Source organism: Lissotriton helveticus, chromosome 5_1, assembly GCF_964261635.1.
Source record: "Lissotriton helveticus chromosome 5_1, aLisHel1.1, whole genome shotgun sequence".
Lineage (NCBI taxonomy): Eukaryota > Metazoa > Chordata > Amphibia > Caudata > Salamandridae > Lissotriton > Lissotriton helveticus.
Genome location: NC_136065.1, coordinates 1,279,241,611 through 1,279,261,330, shown reverse-complemented (window position 1 = coordinate 1,279,261,330; position 19,720 = coordinate 1,279,241,611). Strand labels below are relative to the sequence as shown.

Here is a 19,720-nt window from a genome sequence, read left to right as displayed (position 1 = left end):
CGCCTTCCTCGAAACAAACAAATCCCTCGACTCCTCACAGTCCGGCTTCCGAGCCAAACACAGCACTGAGACCGCACTCATCGCAGCAACAGACGACATTCGAACTCTACTGGACAATGGAGACACAGTCGCCCTCATCCTCCTCGACCTCTCCGCAGCCTTCGACACAGTCTGTCATAGCACCCTGATACAACGCCTCAGAAACATCGGAATCCAGGGAAAAGCACTGGAATGGATCACCTCGTTCCTTGCCGGAAGAACCCAGAGAGTCCGCCTCCCACCATTCAAGTCAGAGGCCACTGAAGTCATTTGCGGCGTGCCACAAGGATCCTCACTCAGTCCCACCCTCTTCAACGTATACATGAGCCCCCTCGCGGCCATCGCACGCTAACACAACCTCAACATCATCTCCTACGCGGATGACACTCAACTTATCCTCTCACTCACCAAAGACCCTCACACCGCCAAAACTAACCTACATGAAGGAATGAAAGAAGTAGCCGAGTGGATGAAGCACAGCCGTCTGAAACTGAATTCCGACAAAACAGAAGTCCTTATCTTAGGTACCTCCCCCTCTGCCTGGGACGACTCTTGGTGGCCAGAGTCCCTTGGAAAAGCACCCATCCCGACAGACCACGCACGGAACCTGGGCGTCATTCTGGACTCCTCACTCTCGATGACCAGACAAGTCAACGCCATTTCTTCATCTTGCTTCAACATTCTTCGCATGCTCAAAAAAACATTTCGCTGGATCCCCACCGAAACTAAAAAAACGGTCACCCACGCACTGGTTACAAGCCGCCTGGACTACGGAAACACCCTATACGCCGGTACCACCGCAAAACTTCAGAAAAAACTCCAACGCATCCAGAACGCATCAGCCAGACTCATACTAGACATCCCGCGTAACGACCACATTTCTGATCACCTGAAAAACCTCCACTGGCTCCCCGTCAATAAGAGGATAACATTCCGCCTCCAAACCCACGCACACAAAGCACTTTACGAACTTGGACCCGAATGCCTCAACACACGACTTTCCTTCTACACACCCTCCCGCCAGCTACGCTCCTCCAACCAAGCCCTTGCTGCTGTACCTCGCATCAACAAAACCACCATGGGAGGAAGATCCTTCTCCTACCTGGTGGCTAAAACCTGGAACTCACTTCCCATTCACCTTCGCCTCACTCAGAACCACCTAGCATTCAGAAAGCAACTTAAAACCTGGATATTCGACAAGTAATCCCCCACCCTTCTCCAAGCGCCTTGAGACCCTCTGGGTATGTAGCGCACTATATAAATTAATTGAATTGAATTGAGTTGAATATACGAAAGTCACTAGATTGAGATGGCCAATCCTCTGAAATGCTTCCCAGGGAAATAATAATTCAAGTGCCTGTGAAAAATAGCATTCATCTGTTGCCGAATTCGTATCCAAAATGTATAAATAGAGGGACATTCAAATAATGTGTTAGAGATCTGCTCAAGTGGCGGTGCATGATCAGCAGGTAGAGGGATTGTTGAGATCAGTTCTGTGTAATTTAGCAGGTGTAATTAGTAGTTTATTATAAATGTAAAATAAAGTTTGAGTTGCATTCACTTCTCTAGAGGATTTCCTTATTTTAGCCCAAATTTTAATCCACTCTGGATTTGGAAAGGAGAATTGTTGGTCAGATTCCCAATGATATTCCACTAGACTTTATATTAGATATTGGGTAGTTAGGCATACGATTACGGAGAAGTCGATTATAAGAGGATTGAACAGCAGAGATTAAAGAGAAGTATTTGGTTTGATAATAGGAGGGAAAGGAAAAACGAGCTTGGGCTATTGAAAATGGAATGCAAACATCAGCATGAAACTAGTCTTTCCGGGAAAATTGATTTATTATGTCTATTATACCAAATAGATGAATTTAAAATTTTAATTTTGGTACTTTTATATGAAGTAAAAATAGGTTGGAAAACTTCAGGTATTTTAAAAAATAGGAAGAAATAATAAGGCTTTCTGAGAAAAAGGAAGATGTTCCTCAAAAAAAGAAAAGATGAATACAAGATTTTTCAATACCAATCCACGAAGGAAAGGCTGCAGAATCATTGTCGGACAACAAAAAGGAAGAATGTTTAAGAAACAAAGCCATTTGGTAAGAATGAAAATCTGGAAAGTTAACACAGCCCATGTGTTTAGGTCTTTTGAGTTTACAAAGAAAAATTCTTGCCTATTTGTTGTGCCATAAAGACTTTGATAAAATATTATATATTTTCTCATACTGTAAGTCAGAAATATTTATAGGAATATTAGCTAAATAAAACAATATTATAGGAACTAACAATTTTTATAGTCTCCGAACGATCCCACCATGATAAAAATAAGGGTTACCATTAAGATGCAGATGAAAGTAATAGGCTGGTAGAGAGGTCTGTGACTGTGAAATAAAAAGTAAAATGTCATCCTTATAAACTGAAAGTTTTAATTGTTTGTCACCATAAGAAAAACCTTTAATGTGTGAATTCATCCACATTTCTATTAAAGGGTTTTAGAGCAAGAATAATCAACAAGAGAGATAAGGGGCAACCTTGTCTGAGACTGCTATATAGGGAGAATGATGGAGAAATAAGTCTGTTAGCTAAAACATTTGAGTGTTTTGTGTGTGGTATTCTTCCACTTTCGCATCACTGCTTGCTACAAAATCCGTTCCCCTCACATTTCCGGTCTCACCTTCTAGGGGTTCTCCAAGTGATAGCTTTTCACATAAGTGGTCATATTTGTGGGAGTAGGTTAGTATACGTCCACTCTCGTCTATGCAGTCGCAATGTAATTTGCGCTGCTTACAGGCTTTTATATCCTCTTCGTAAGTTTTCAGTCTTAGTTTTAAGTCATCCACATATTTCTTTATTATATCTTGTTCCTTGTGGCTCTTGAGTTCATCTTCCAATGTTTTCAGTTCTTGTAGAATATAGACTCCCTATCCTCCCAAGCATTTCACCAGGATGGTTAGCATTTGTTTGGAGCTTTTCGCAGTGTTTTACCACCATTCTTCCAGCATCCTGGATTGGGGGATTCGTACGAGGGAATGATGTAGATGCGTAGCTCTCTAGGTACCATATCTTTTTCAATGTAATCTTGTGGCGAGATGGCTTCCCACCACTTTGATGTTTCTGACTTCTTACTCCATAATCTTAAATTTGTATAGTCTGTATAGAACACTTGTATGAATAAGACAATTTTGATATAACAACAAGACTGTTTAACAATATGCATTTTTGTATGACAATATGCACGATACGAAATGGATGCCGTATATACTCGGGTCTGTCATGTGACTACAGTACTCTGGTAAAATCCCGGATTTTAGCCCCTTTATATGTTTGATTTAATCTCATAGGTGGGACATTCTATCCACTTTGGAAATCTATTTATGACGTAATACAATTTCTCACTACGAATGTTATTTGTGTATGCTTTTAATACATTTGTGTGTATCAGTGAACACTACAAAATGGATGCCATTTTGCCGCAGTAATGCATGTATTTCGTAGTCCCCCCTTGATTTCCATATCTCCTATGTATTGCCAGCCCTTTCCCACTAAACACTGTTTCTGAAAGAAACAGATCTGAAAGAAACAGGTTAGTATTTGATTCCTTACCTTAGAATATCCCCAGGCGTCAGACTGGATCCAGAAATTTTTGCGTAGCAGTACCCTTGCGCGTCAGTAGGCATCATCTGAGGCTCCGCGTCCGTCGTTGGTGCCGGGATGACGTCGCTGGAGTACTTAGACGGCGCCCTCGCGCACTGACGCACTGACGTCAGTTTTTTCCGCGCCAGCAAGCGCCGATCCAGAAAAAGTTGTACCCTAGTCAATTTTTTACTTACTTTTTCGATTCTTTTTGATCATCTTTCGAGTCTCTCAACTCCGACGGTGCCGGTAGGGATGCCCGGGTTCAAACCCTGCGTCGATTGCAACCGACTGATGTCGGTTACAGACCCCCATCGCCGGTGTCTTCACTGTCTGGGCCCAGACCACGACGCCAAGTCCTGCTCCGACTGCTGGTCCGTGACGTCTAAAGCTAGACTGGAGCGGTCCCGCAAGCGACTCGAGCTCAGGCAGTCAGCCCCGCGCCGCTCGAGGTCCTGGTCCGGAAGCAGGTCGAGGGACCGGTCGCGCGTCCCGGAGTCACCACAGTTCCGGGAGTCGTCATCCGTCTTCGGGCTCGAAGTCCTCAGGTAAGAGGCACTAGAAGTCAGAGACGACATCGCTCTTCTGACTCCCCCCGACGCTCGCACGACGCGGCCCGTAGGCGTCGCAGCCTGCTCCATACCTGCCGGTACCTGGGCAGCACGTGACGCCGGAGGAGATCGAGGCCTTCCTCTCGGCCATGAGGTCGCTCACTCCTCCGTCGGGTTCCGCGGAGCCTTCGGGTCCTCCAGCAGGCCGGGCGCTTCCGCCCGATGCCGTCGGCGACTTCGGTCCCGACGCCGCAGGGCTCCGCCGGATCAGGGTCGCCGCCGATCGACCTCACAACCTCGCTGGCGTCGGCCCGAGGGTGTCACCCCCGGCGCCGTCCCCAGTCCTACCATCGATTGGGGTCCGGTGCCTGAGCGGCGCCGCTCTCGACGCCGATGGGCGAATTTTACTTCTACGACCCAGCCCCGTCCTTTGAGCCAGAGTATCAGGCGATGGGTGACGAGAGGGATTAGGAAGGGTCCGAGGACCCTCCGACACGTGAGTGTCAGTCTTTTCAGGACTGGACAGGTGAGCTTGGGGATGCCAGTGGTCTGGACACTTCGCCCGACACTGGTTTTTGTCTCCCCTCCTACCGTGGCTACAGAGGAGGGGGCTGCCTATAGTGTGGTGCTGACGCGGGCTGCCAAGGCCTTGAGCACCCCGTCGCGGCCGTGAGGACTCACCTCCTCACAGAGGTCCTTAAACCGCAGACAAGCTCGGACGAGCCTCTGCTGCCTTTTAATGAGGTCTTGTCGGACGTTTTTCTGGGCACTTGGTCCAAGCCCGCTCCAGGTCAGCCTGTAGATAGGAACGTGGCCAGGCTCCGGGCGACCCTTGCTTCCTGTCCACCCACCCCACTCCCGAGAGCCTGGTTATCCAGGCCTCTAACTCCCAGACCGCATTCCTGTTGGCTCCCCCCGATCGGGAATCCAAGAGGTATGAGCAATACGGGAAGAAGGTATTCTCCTCCCTGAGTTTGGGATTGCGGTCAGTCAACACTGCATGCCTCTTGGGCTGTTACATCCACTCTCTGTGGGACACGGTCGCGGATGTGCTGCCACAATGTCCGGAGGAGGTTCGGACTAAACTCGCCCAAACCCTTGCGGAGGGTCAAGATGCGGACCGGTATTCCATCCGGTGTGTTCTGGATACCACAGACTCACTGGGCAGAGCGATGGCAACGACGGTGGCGATTAGTCGCCACGCCTGATTTTCGGCTGATGTCCAAAACACCCTTATGGACATGCCATTTGACCATGCGCTTGAGCGCTTTAAGGACTCCAGGGCTTCGGCCAAGTCCTTGGGCCTCTCGGCCCCGCGCCAGCAAACGGCTGCTTTTCACCCCTTTCGTGGCCAAGGAAGGGGCACCCCCGCACGTCCTCCCAGCCACAGCCCGCAGACTACCATCCAGCGCGGTGGCGGACGTGGAAACCACCGTGGCGGCGGTCGAGGACAACGGCTAGGCCAGTCCACACCTACCCCTGCAGCATCCGCCTCAAAACCCTCCTAGTCTGTGCTTTCAGGCCCATGTGACGCCAGTGGGGGCAGGGTTCGCCACCACCACCACTGGCACACTGTCACATCGGACAGGTGGGTGCTGCAAATCGTCCGAAGGGGCTACTCCCTCCCCTTCGAGGCGTCCCCTCCAGCCATGCCACCGCAGTACCTCCGCGTGTCGGGGGATCACTTGAAACTTCTACAAGAGGAAGTTACGGCCCTCTTGGCCAAGGGGGCCATCGAGCGCGTTCCTGGGCCAGAAGTAGGGTGTGGTTGATACTCCCACTACTTTCTGGTACCCAAGAAGGGCAAAGGGGGCCTACGCCCTATCTTGGACCTACGGAATGTCAAAGGCTTCCTCCGGAAGGAGAAGTTCAAGATGCTGACATTGGCTCAGGTCTTAGCTGCCCTAGACCCAGGAGACTGGATGGTAGCGTTGGACTTGCGGGACGCTTATTTTCAAATCCCCGTCCTGCTGGCCCACCGGCGTTACCTGCGGATGACGGTAGGCCACGAGCACTTTCAGTTTACCGTGCTCCACTTCGGCCTTACCAGCGCCCCACGGGTGTTCACGAAAGTGATGGCGGTCATCGCAGCTCATCTGCGCAGGTTAGGGGTTTCAGTCTTCCCCTACTTAGACGACTGGTTGTTGAAGGCGGGCTCGCCCCAGACAGACGTCAGCCACCTCCGGACTATACCTGCTGGGGTTCTCCATCAATGTGCTGAAGTCACACCTGTGTCCCTCTAAGAAGCACCTCTTCATCGGAGCGGTTCTAGACTCGGCGCAGTTTCGGGTTTATCCTCCCGAACAGCGGGTTCGGGATATTCAGGCTCTGATGCCGATCTTTCAGCCTTTATCCCGAGTCTCGGTCAGATTGATGCTGCAGCTTCTGGGGCTGATGGCCTCCTGCATCCTTCTGGTGCATCACGCCCGGTGGCGGATGCCGGCTCTGCAGTGGGACCTGAAGTTTCAGTGGGCCCAGCATCAGAGCAACTTGTCTGACCATGTCCTGATCTCGGAGGGCACTGCAAGACAGTTGCAGTGGTGGCTCACGTACCGTGATTGGGTCAGCGGCAGATCCCTCTCCCTACCCCAACTGGAGCATGTAGTTGTGACGGACGCGTCCCTCCAGGGCTGGGGGGGGCACATGGGAGAGGCGGAGATCAGAGGCCTCTGGTCTCCGGTGGAGTCCCGGCTCCACATTAACCTTCTGGAGCTGCAGGCGATCCGGCTTGCACTGAAGGCATTCCTCCCCTCTGTCCGCGGGAGTGTAGTGCAGGTGTTCACGGACAACACAACCGCCATGTGGTACTGCAACAAACAGGGCGGGGTGGGGTTGTGGACCCTATGCCAGGAGGCTCTGCGCCTCTGGCAGTGGCTGGAACATCAGGGCGTGACCCTGGTGGTTCAACACCTGGTAGGTTCTCTGAACGCCAGGGCGGACGGACTCAGCCGTCTGTGCATGATGGGTCACAAATGGCGTCTGAACTCGGATGTGGCGCAAGGCCTCTTTCAGCAGTGGGGAGAGCCTTGGTCAGATCTATTCGCCACAGAAGAGAACGCGCAATGTCATCAGTTCTGCGCGTTGGAATTTCGAAGGCGGCACTCGCTCGGAGACGCATTTCGTCGCGAGTGGAGCTGCGGTCTGTTGTACGCCTTTTTGCCTATACCTCTTCTGCCCAGAGTGCTGAAGATCAGGCGCGACCGGGCCCAAGTCATCCTTGTGGCTCAGGACTGGGCACGAAGATATTGGTATCCAGAGCTACTCAGCATGTCTGTCGATCCCCCGATTCGTCTGCCTCTTCAGGAGGACCTTCTGTCGCAGCAGCAGGGGACGGTCCTCCACCCGAACCTGTCCAGTCTCCACCTCCATGCTTGGAGATTGAGCGGCGACAGTTGAGGCCATTTCACTTGCCTCCTGAGGTTTGTAATGTGATTCTGGCAGCCAGGCGTCCCTCCACAAAGTCGGTATACGCCTGCAGGTGGAACAGATTGGTGGCATGGTGCACAGCAAAGGCTGTGGATCCACTCTCTGCCCCCCTTTCTGAGGTTCTCCTCTTCCTTCTTTCTCTTGCCCAGCAGGGCTCTGCTCTGGGCACTATCAAGGGCTACCTTTCTGCCCTTCCCGCCTTCTTGAGGCTACCTGATCAGCCTTCTTTGTTCAAGTCCCCGATTGTTGAAGGGCATCACTCATATGTTCCCCCCTGTTCCTTTCGTGATGCCCCAGTGGGACTTGAACCTGGTTCTAACTTATCTGATATGCGCTCCTTTTGAGCCGCTTCATAACTGTCCTCTCCGTCTTCTTACACTTAAGACTGCTTTCCTGGTTGCCATCACCTCTGCCAGGAGAGTGAGTGAGCTCCAGGCTCTTTCCTCTAAACCTCCTTTTCTTTCCGTCCATCCTGACAAGGTTGTGTTGCGGACAAGACCCTCTTTCCTGCCCAAGTTTGTCGCAGCCTTCCACATCGGGCAGTCCATCACCTTGCCCACCTTCTTTCCGCCTCCGCATCCCTCGAAAGAGGAAGAGAGGCTCCACCGTCTGGACCCAAAACATGCGCTCTCTTACTATCTGGATCGCACACGCCAGTTCCGGGTGGAAGACCAACTCTTTGTTGGTTACGTGGGCGCTAAGAAGGGACGGGCGGTGCACAAACGGACCATCTCTCGGTGGGTCGTGTGTTGTGCATCAAGGCGTGCTACTCTTTGGCTAAGAAGGAACCTCCTGTTGGGCTGAGGGCCCATACAACTCTGGCCACGGCGGCTACTACTGCCCTGGGCCGGGGAGTCCCCTTGCAGGACATATGTCAGGCAGCTACGTGGGCCTCGCTGCACACGTTCGCAAGACACTACTGCCTGGACAGTCAAGTCCGGAGGGATGGCTTCTTTGGCCGTTCCGTCCTCCAGGACTTTCTGGTATGATTATTGGTTCGCAGACCCACCACCGGGGTTGGTATTGCTGGGGTATCTATTCTAAGGTAAGGAATCTAAAACTAACCTGTTTCTTTCAGATGCACAAGTTACTTACCTTCGGTAACGATATATCTGTAAGAAACAGTAGTTAGTATTAGATTCCTTACCGCCCCACCCATCCTCCCCGTTCTGCGAACCGATATCTAGGGTTAAGGTCATCCCCTTTCAGGGCCCTAGTTTCATGGCACCAGTGTTGGTTTTTATCATGGCTCTGCGTTTCTGGCGCGGAAAAGCTGTGTATAAGAACTGACGTCAGCGCGCGAGGGCGGCGTCTAAGTACTCCGACGATGTCATCCTGGCGCCAACGACGGACGTGGAGCCGCAGACGACGCCTACCGACTCGCAAGGGTACTGCTACGCAAAAATTTCCGGATCCAGTCTGACGCCTGGGGATATTCTAAGGTTAGGAATCTAACACTAACTACCGTTTCTTACAGATATATCGTTACAGAAGGTAAGTAACTTGTGCGACACCAAGCTTGCTGTATGTATATATATATACATACACAAACACTGCTGGCTGGATATGGCAATTGAACAATCGCAGTATCATAATAAAATACCCAAAAAGCTATAAAAATAAAGTGTCATATGAGTCATTCTGGCCGTATGGACAGGCAAGGTTATGGCGGGCGATCACCAAAAACAAAATGGCAGGCGCAAGTCCATGAGAGAGAAACACGTTTGACGAAAAAACATCACCAAACGCTCACCAGGGGCATTCTCACTCAAAATGCACTCAGGTGTCCTTCATGGCATCAGAGACTTTACTAGAGGCGATGTGGGAGTGAAGGAGGCACCCAGAGAAAACACGGTTTCCTAATCCACCACGGAGCTTCATGTAGAGGCGGCCTCTTTATCGACATCCAAGCCACGCCCCCACTTAATTTTCTAAACCTATTGATTGATAAAATGCAAAAACGATCCAAAACAAAAAATAAGGAAGTTTCAACAATCTTTTTGTTGGCTCAGGACTCTGGGCACTTTGCCACTGTTAATCAGTGCTAAAGTGCATGTTCTCTCTCCTCTAAACATGATATGATTGGTTTACACCTCTTTGGCTTATTTAATTTACATGTAAGTCCCTTGCAAAGTGGCGTACCATATACCCAGCACCTGTAAATTAAATGCTACTAGTAATCCTTCAGCACTGCTTGTACCACCCACAGAGCAGCTTTCCAAACCTATCTCCGGTGTACGCAGTTTACTGCCACTTTACCTTGGCATTTAAAACTACTTGCCAAGCCTTAAACTCCCCTTTTATTACAGACAGGTCACCCCTAATGTTGGCTCTAAAGTGCTGTGTAAGTAAAAGAAAGAACATGTGCCTTTGTGTGGCATGTCCTGGTAGTGACAACCAGCCTATTTTTTTTCTCACTGCTGTGAGGCCTACTCCTCTCATAGGCTAGCATTCGGAATTCCCTTATATAATTTTAAGTGGTAATTCGGGTCAGAAAGGAGTGGCATTGCTATTTTTTTAATAGTGGTGGTAAATCCTGCTTACTGGTGTAATTGGATTTTACATTACTATTTTAGAAATGTCACTTATAGAACATGGGCATTTCTCTGTGCTTATGACTGTTTGTGCTTTGCAGCCTGACTGCTATACATGTCTCACCTAGGTGACAGCTACACTTTGTGCATACTTTCCAGACAGCCACCATACAAGAAGAGTTGTGTGTGACAAGGAATACATCAATAGGCTGGGAGAGGGACTTTACATTTGTATAGGTTGTTTTCCTCCCCTTACACAAATGGTTCATTTACTCCCTACTGATCGTATGGAGCGAGGGCTGGGTTTAAACGGTTTTGCATACTTCTAAGGGTTCCTTTGAAGCTATCCCTTCATCAAAGACAATTTTGAGTACATGGGCTCTGACCCCATGTTGTTAGATACTGCATGGACATGTAACCAGGCACTGCTGGCTCTACAATCTTCACATTGCCGGAAGACTGGGGTGCTGGTAGGAGGACCTGCTTTGTTGTGCTGAGCTGCAGGAGGGACTACCACTTTGAATCTTGCTTTATGTGCTGGCCTGCTGCCCGCCTACCTACTCTTTGTGCCCCCAGTGCTCTCCAGGGGTTTGCTTGCTTGCCCGCCCACCCACCTCATCATAGAATCACAGGGCCCTTAACGATTCCCCCCCGTCTGCCCTGCCTTGGGACTCCGCAACGGAGGAGTCCGGCACGGGGCTTTTGTGACAAAAACCAGTGTGTGGCTGATCACCTTGTGACAAGGAGCAATCCAACCCTACACACTGCTCCGGACCAAGCGCTGATGGCAACGCAGGATCAAGTGCATTCCTAGAATCCAGCATTTGCCCTGCCTGTTCAGCGCCTTCCCGTTTAAGTGGCTGTTGTGTGAAAGAACGTCGTGGGTGATCACTTTATGGTGAAATAGTAAAAGTTTTTGTCGGCTGGCCGTTGCTTTACTGAGAGCCGGATTGCAGTGGTACGGCTAGCCCCACCCCCAGCGTATCCACGAGAGGTCCCTGTACTCCCGAAAGGAGATCCTGTCCTGGCAAGTATAGTGCAGCACGGCTGTCACCGCTCCGTTTCCACGCTGGGGGGAAATTCTAGCGACACCGGTCCTGACACCCGCAGCCTCCCGAACAAAGTTTCTGGCTCAATCAAACAGGCTCTTGCTAGGCCTACTCTAATCGCTGGCCTTGTCACCCATGATAGAGTTAATGTTAATAAAAAGTTATAGAACGCACGTACGCCGGCTGGCTTCATGGCGCTAAAAGGCTCTGAATGCAGTCAAATAGGAACATAGGATCTAGCTTTGTGCAAATAGCCAGGTTTTCAGGTGTTTCCTAAATTGAAGATCTGTGCAAGACCAAATTTCCCACGGGAAGGAGTTCCACAGTTTGGGGGCAAGAGTGTCAAATCTGCGCCTCCTTGGCGAACCCGTTTAAACATCGGGACAGAGAGAAGAGAGAGATGAGCAGACCTTAAGTCTTGCCTGGTAATGTGCCTGGAAATAAGGTTATTAATGAACATAGGACTGGTGCCATGCAAAGCCTTAAAAATAAGGAGGCAACCAATCTTGAAAACACAGCGCTGGGAGATAGGGAGCCAATGCAGCTTCAACAATGGCGTTGCTGGTTGCCATCTAGGTAGCCGTAAAACCAGACGTGCAGCATGATTCTGGACCATCTGTAGGCGTTTAAGCAAGTAATGTGGCACACCTAAATACACAGAATTAGCGTAGTCCAGATGAGATAAAACGGTGGCTATTATGACCTGCATCAGTGAGTCCTGGGTGAGGAAGCGATGTATTTTCCTGACCTTGCGCATTTGAAGGAAACACTTCACACCACTGCACCGACCTGGGTTTTCATTGAGAGGTCACTGTCCACCGAAACTCCCAATGTTTTGGCCGAAGTGGAGGGGGAGGGGAGGATCCTAGCTCCGATGACCAATAATGTGGGCTCCAAAATGTATAGCTATCCCCAGTAAGAATGATCTCTGTCTTACCGGGGTTTATTTTAAGATGGTTATGATCCATCTAACGCTGGATGTGCAGCATGGTGTCCTGGAAAACAGTGACAGAGCTGTCCAGGCCATCAACCCTGAGGACAAGTTGTAAGTCGTCTGCATAGTTGAAAACTGACACCTTCCTGTCTTTAAGAGACTGAGACTGGGGGGCCATGTAAAGATTAAATAAGTGAGGAGAGAGAGCCGAGCTCCGAGGAACATCGCAGGTGGTATTGCGAGGGGTGGCCAAGAAATGTCCCTGACGAACAGCCTGCGAGCGGTCCCCCAAAAAGGAGGCAAGCCAGCAGGCAGCCGACGCCTCAACACCTGCCTGTTTGACACGGTCGATCAAATTGTTATGGTCAAAAGCAGCAGAGAGATCCAGTAGCACCAGTGCCTAAGGGGAGTTTCTATCAGCGTTATCTCTGAGAGTTTCTAGGACGGCGAGAATCACGGTCTTGGTGGAATGGGCTGGCCTAAAGCCAGCCTGATGGGGATCCAAGTATTTTGACTCCTCAAGAAAGTTAGAGAGGCATTTAGCTACATGGCCCTCTAGGACCTTTGCCAGAAAGGGGAGCAAGGAGATCAGACGATAATTAGATAAAAGTGCTGGGTCGGCTCCAGATTTTTTCAAAAGGGGTACCACTGCGGCCTTCTTGAAAGCCAAAGGAACTATGCCTGATGAAAGTGACTCATTCAGGAGGGCAAGGGCGGGACCAAAGTGGGTAGCGAAACAGTCCTTAAGTATGTGGGGAGGGCAGCAGTCGGAGGGGGAGCCTGATTTAATTTTAACTAGGAGATCTCGGAAAGACTCCTTGCTAATAGTAGGAAAACATTTCAAGGTATGATGTTTCCTATGCAGGACAGGAGGATCAAGAATAACCGGGTGGTTGGGAATACTGGCCTTAATGGTCATGATTTTATCAATGAAATAATCATTTAATGAATTTTCACAGTTCTTGGGAGGGCGTAGCTTTCAAAAGAATTCGCTCAGGATTAGCGAATTCATTAATTATAGTAAAGATTTCTTTAGAGTTTTTATTGCAATTAATGATGCGTTTGGAGAAGTAATTCGCTTTGGCAGAGAGAGTACTCTTCTTGTAATCCTTCCGGCAGTAAAATACAATACGTTTTTTTTCAGGGGAGTATTTTAAACACCACTGTCTCTCCAGATGGCGCAAGGCTAACTTCTGAGTTTTGAGTTCATTGGAGAACCATCTCTGTGCATCCGCCCGTCGGGCGGGTTTGACTTTTTTTTAAGGTGCATGCTTATTACTGGCATTGTATAGCCATTCCGATACCTTCCTTTCCATGATGTTCAGATTGCTACCAGGACGTGAGTGTCACTGGTTTGGGGCTCTGTCGGCACCTTGACCCCTAGGGGCCGCGACGTCGCAGTGGTTGGGGGAGTTGAAGCCTGCACAGTACAAGGATCGTACCTGCTGGGCTACCCAGAAAATCACACAGGCCGGAAGACCACCCCTGGCCTGAGAAGCAAGTGCTCTCCCCGCACTCCCTTAAAGTCTATATTGCTGACATGGGTATATTGATAGCGAGAGACCCAAAAAGGTCTCCCCTTGTAGTCCTTAAGTTGGTGTCTCCCCTGTTGACAGGCCATGGGGGCCCTGTTGTGGCTCTAATCAGAGGGGGGAATCCTCAGGATAGGGCCCGAGAGAGGGATAACTCTTTATATAGAGGAAAGACTGCTTTAGGATTTCATATCAAATTACAGCATCTTGTGTAGTAGGCGCGCAGGTGCTACTGAGGCCTACGGTTTTACATCTGCGTCTATCCCAAAGGGGCTCATCGTGTTACCATAAATACTGCATGACATGTAATACGAGTGCAGGTGCACTGTTCCCATGTGTCCCCTACATTTGTTTCTGATTCACCCTAAAATGTTGGCTTTACTTGCTAAGTACTTACTGATCTTTGATGTTTTTGCCTTGCATTGCCCAGGATAACGAGTACTATGAGTCATTACATTGGATGCACAGTATTTGATTCATGTTGTTTTGGTCTGGTTTTATGTACAATATACTATATATTTCTATGCAGTCCTGTGTGGAGATTCTTTTGTGGTGTATTTGTGTTGCTGTGTTAGTGTGTTGCTCAAACGCTTTACACATTGCCTCTGATGACAAGCCTGCCTTCTCTGCGTCAAATTACCAGAGGGTGAGCGCAGGTAATCTTTGGTGTGTAACTGGCTTATTCTGACTAAAGTAGTGGGTTCTGCCTGAATTAGGTACATATCCTAGCCAACCACAAACCCCATTTCTAACCGGCTAGTATGAGGAAAATGTACAACCATATATTAAACTAATAATGAGTACGTTTAGGTTAAGCTACTCAGTAAAATTAAATCACTTTTAATTTATCACAAAATTTAATTCGAAAAGTACAAAGTGGCTTTCTGTATGCACTTTAAAATACACCCTACCCAGTCCTGACATTTTACTTCTAAGAAATAGAGAGCACAACCTGTACATTACTATGGGATGGAGGCCCTGCACGAATAGGCACCAAAACACTGACAGGAAGCTGGTATGACTGCAGGATAGCCCTGTCCGATTTACAAAAATACTGTTTGGCAGTGCAGCTGATTGTTATGAATCTCTGGGTCCATCTGTCAATGGAGGAGTCAGTTTATCGCTTGGACAGGCAGGTCATGCAACCTGGGGATATCTCACGGCCACCTGTGTGCCCGACCGATGTTACACTCCGCATCTGGCACAACTCACTGCATGCTTTGAGCTCTGGTGTGGTAGGATTACTCTGGCTACCCCTCTCTGGTTACTGAACAACTGGGGACCCACCAGGGCTTTGACAAATGGGATCTAATCGGGCCTTTCCAAAGTGGGGGATCTGTGGACACAGGTGGAAGTCATCCCATTTGCAGAACTGCAGAGTAAATACCAATTGTCATCTTCTGAAATCTATCGTTGTCTTCAAATCCGGCATGCACTGCAGTCTGCATTGCCTCAGGGTGAGGGGCTCCCCGATTCGTTGCCAGTGGAAGACAAACTATTGAGTGACCATTTACTCAGACAGGCAATCTTCCTCACCTACCATAAACTGATTGACTCCTAATGCCCTAACTAAACTGCATGGATGATGGAAGCTGGACCATGAGTGCCTAGATAATTTTGAGTGGCTTGAGGCCTTGGCTAACTAAAAATTCAGCACAGATGTTACTAAGCATGTACTACTATGTTAAAGATGGGCAGAGCATAGACTTCCTTGTGTCATGGAATCTGTGGCCAAGTGGGTAAGTTTTTTCACATGCTCTGGAGCTGGAAGATAATTCAGCAGTACTGAGAATCAGTGGCTGCATGCCTGAATGGTTTATCATTCAGGGAATTGTAAGCGCGCTACTCACCCTCAAAGGGGGGGGGGTGGGCAGGGCTGGGGCTTGTCCGCGGATCTGTTTAGCTGAAGTGGAAGCAATATGGGTGCTACTGCGAAGTGGTGCTTATTGAATGTCTGGGACGTGACTGTCCTTCCTGGAATGGACCGAATATGGATGACATTAGGATTTATGGTGGCTAATCGCAATATTGCATGGCTATGGAGGGTCGAATTGGCTCCGCAACTGAATGATTGGAAGAAAGACATGGACTGCCGCATGATTGCGGAGAGAGAAGTCTGAGGGCAGGGGGTGCCCAAAGAAATGGGCCTAGATTTGGGGAAAATGAAATGACCATCGGTGTGGGATATGCACCCCTATTGAGTAATGATTTTGATAATGTGTATCAAAAACATAGTTGCTTATCTGCTGCCTTCTGAATTAAACAGGAGGGGTGGCGGGGGATGGGGATTCGGCGGGCTGAGAGCTTCAAATTTGTATGGCAGTATTGTGGTGCTACAGTGCATTGTTGTTGTTGTTCTCGTTTCCCTGTATGCTTTATGTGCAGGTAAAAGATCCTAGATACACTAGTTTTGAGTAACAGTAAATGACTTGCAATTAGTTAAAGTAAGGTTACAGGGTAGGATTGATGATGTGAATGATGAATTAATAATGATAAAAATAAAGTTATACATGCCTGGGTGATGTAGTAGTATTAACATACAACTGGGCAGTGCCCATGGCCAATCTAGACTACTCTGATGCAGTCTATGATGGCCTCTCACAAAAACCTGTCTGACCTGGTTGCGAAGAGAACAAAACCAGGCAGCCATTGTGTCTGCATTTAGTGAAATTGGACAACATCAAGCCAGCCTTGAAAGTTGTCCATTGGTTTACAGTTGAAATCGGAATCAAATTTAAAACACTGTCCTAGTTACCTTCAGAAATACCCCAATACCCCCAGCAAGCAACCTGCAATCCTCCTCTGCTCACTTAATCCGTCAACGTCCCGATATGATGCTGCAGTATGGGCAGAAGATCTTTGGAGGTCGAGGACCTGAAACTTTGAAAACCACCTAAGCACTTCATTCAGTTAAGGACACTCCTTATGATCAAACTATTTAAGCTGGCTTTTAGTTAATTGTTTCATCATCCTGGGAGTGATAGAAGAATAAGGTCATTGAATCTGGCTGGACTCTGAAGTTTCAATATTATGTATTGTTTCTCTTTTGTTCCAGCACTTTACAGTGGCATTGATGATTTGTTGTGCCTTACAAAACTCCTATGTAAATTAGGATGTTGGAGGTGAAGTCTGAAATGCAACCATAGTGTTTCTATGGTCTATTTATTTATTTATTTTGTTTGTGTGTATTGGTGAATGTTTATACTTAGTGATTTCTTATTGTCTTATGATCATTTAATGAAAATTAACTGCAGAGCGTACTACCCCCAGCCTTTTTTTTTTGCAGCAGCATTTTCAGGTAAAATCTGCATGAACTGACCAAAGTGGAAATGTTTTCCGTGTTCTAAAAAGAAATGTGCTAGAAAAATCAACTAAGTTTCTTTGGGGTGAAATTGAGAGGTTTTAGATACATTTTTAAAAATTAAAATAGCAGATTGCAAGTATGTTCTAATGTTGCTTAAAGTCTAGAACTTCCTAGAATGTGGAAAGGGTTTGCCAGTTTTGAGGGAGTATTTTCAATAGATATCCATGAATGAGCCACTATAAGTGGATTTTGCTTATGATTTATTTTTTTTACCAATAATTGTCTATATAAGAGTCTTCACGAATCCAAACTAGCATGGACATAGTTTGCTTGTTTACATCATTTTCAGCTTTTGGCCTGTTGTGTTTTTGGAATGTTTGCCAGCTCACAATTTTCTTTTTCTTCTCAGGCTTATTTGACTGACTTCCTATGTCAGTTAGCTCAGCAGCCTTGCTTTACTGTCTTTTCGGAGCACCTGAACGAGAGTGAGAGAAGAGTGCTACAGGCTATTGGCTTATAAGACAGATAAAAGCACGCATTCTGGATGGAACCCAGACAGTACGTTCACTTTTCCATTGGCCAGGTTCATCACACACCTTTCACGTGGTAATGTTTCTCTTGCTCGTTTGCAGTCGTGAAGGCTTCAACTTACGTTAGCAGAGCTGATTTGAAGGAAGACTTTGCTGATGGAAGACTCCAATCACAGTTGGACCTTTTCACCAAGGAAATACTTTCATGTCATTCCAGGTCTCCACTACATAACTTCCTGTACAGAGCAAGAAATACAAAAAGACACTGGGTGTTCACCTGTTCCATAAAACTTTTGACTGTGAACTTGAAAGTCTGCTTTACCTGCAGCTTAGCAGAAATCTCCGGGGGGGCTAAAATCAGCACCGAAAAATGAGTAATCCAAGCTACTGATGCTTGCTTCCATCACTCCTTGGAATTTGAACATTAAAGGCTGCCTCACCCAGAGTACTCCTCTACTGAAGTACGCAACATAGCATGATTGAGTTCATTCTTTGTACACGGAGAGACTTGCCCCATCATCTTTGCAGTGTGTATGGCACATCCGGTTACTGTGTGACTTTATTTTTTATATTGAAATTCACTGTGACAGTGACACTTTTATGGTGATGATACTTCAGTGACCTGGAGTTAGTTTACAAAAGAAGGCACAATCCATAGAATTAATTCTTGCCTCTTCCTAGCTTTTTCCCCAGTCAGCCTTGCAACAATGATCTTGCACACGATAGGAATGAGGTACCGCCATCTGTGGAAAGGCAGGCATTTTGATATGTACTTTGCACTTGCTCAAATTTGTTGAGCAATAGCTAATCCCAATGGTTTCCATCAATTCAAAACGTAGCAATGTGAGCAAAACTTCTGGGCACAGTAATCGTGCCATCTGGATCCCACCATGTACCAGATTTTCTGGAATTGATTGGTAGGTTAACTCTCCGAGTTAGAGGTCCACAACTGTCAAAACTAGCGGTGGAAGGTGTGACTAATGAGAAGGTGAAGGATTTCGCCTTTGAAGGTGATTTTTTGAAACTTTTATTGTTTAATGGTCACCTTCATTAGCGCTTAGTTTTGTTTTCATGGAGTCTGCATTGTCCAACTAGTTTCAGTCTTGTATACTACACTATGGAATTGAGAGAAACGTTACAAAATTTTCTAAATGTGTGAATTTCATATGCTTTCTTTGCACACCTCCCCTTCACGTCTTCAGCCACATACACGCCTCCAGGAAGTATGAACACTGCTCAGGAAGAGCTGCAACTTGATGGTAGAGTATGTATGGGCTTCTAAATGTTTGATTGTTGCATAAGAACTAAGCATGGCTAGTTGGAGATTGTTGGGTGTTGCAGGGCATAGTTTTGCTACCGACAGGATTGAAGTTCTGTCATGAAATGTTAGATGAATTCTCCCATAAGTGAATAGCTTCTCCTGATCACATAGCAATGCAGTGCGTTAAGATGTAGCCCACAAATGAGCTTGTGGGGATTTTATAGTGTTATAACTAGAAATTACAAATGAATTTATCCCAAGTACATTGTGATGTCCTATGCCTCTTCTCTTTACCTTTTGTTACCCTTTTTCAGACAGATGGGAGTGAGGTTCAAATAAAAACTGTTACTAAGCATCTTTTGTCAGTTTCTTTCGTTTCATATTCAATAGTCCTTAATCCGTAAAATGTAATTATGGGTTAATTTATATATTCCAGCTATGCAGCTTGAATCTATTATAATTTTTCCTCTGGTCAACTAGACTAAAGATCAGAATGGATGCTTCCAGTGGCCGATGGTCTCGATAGAATGCTTGATGCAGACCTCCCTAGAACGTTGAGCACAGACCCTCAATACTCTGACATCTGCACCACCTTAAGATTTGTGTTCATCATTTTATTTAACTTCCCCAGAACGCTTCTTTATCAATAAATGAAATGGAATTTAACTATAGGAATATTAACTCGATTTACCACTTCAATGCACTTTGGCTTCAAGTAATATTGATACGATCTTGATTTGTTTATTAGAATCCAGAAAGACATGTTGGAATTGTAAGAAAAATGTTTACAATCTAATTTATGCTAGGTGCCGTGGCTGGCTTCATCAAAAGCATCAATCTCCCAATGTTACTTTTCTTTTAAGGAAGGACTGGAACACCATGTTTAGATTTGCTTGATAAATAAAATGAATGCTGTGTGCTTTA

The 19,720-nt window shown here is 47.4% G+C and overlaps 1 protein-coding gene across 1 annotated transcript in view; it reads left to right on the top strand.

Moving 5' to 3' along the window:
* Positions 1-19,151, top strand: part of IPO9 (importin 9) — a 514,800-nt gene extending 495,649 nt beyond the window's left edge. The window contains exon 25 of the mRNA XM_078644100.1: positions 17,415-19,151. Within this exon, the coding sequence (XP_078500226.1) occupies positions 17,415-17,525 (111 nt within the window). The 3' untranslated portion in view covers positions 17,526-19,151. The remainder of the gene's footprint in view (positions 1-17,414) is intronic.
* Positions 19,152-19,720: the final 569 nt, after the last annotated feature.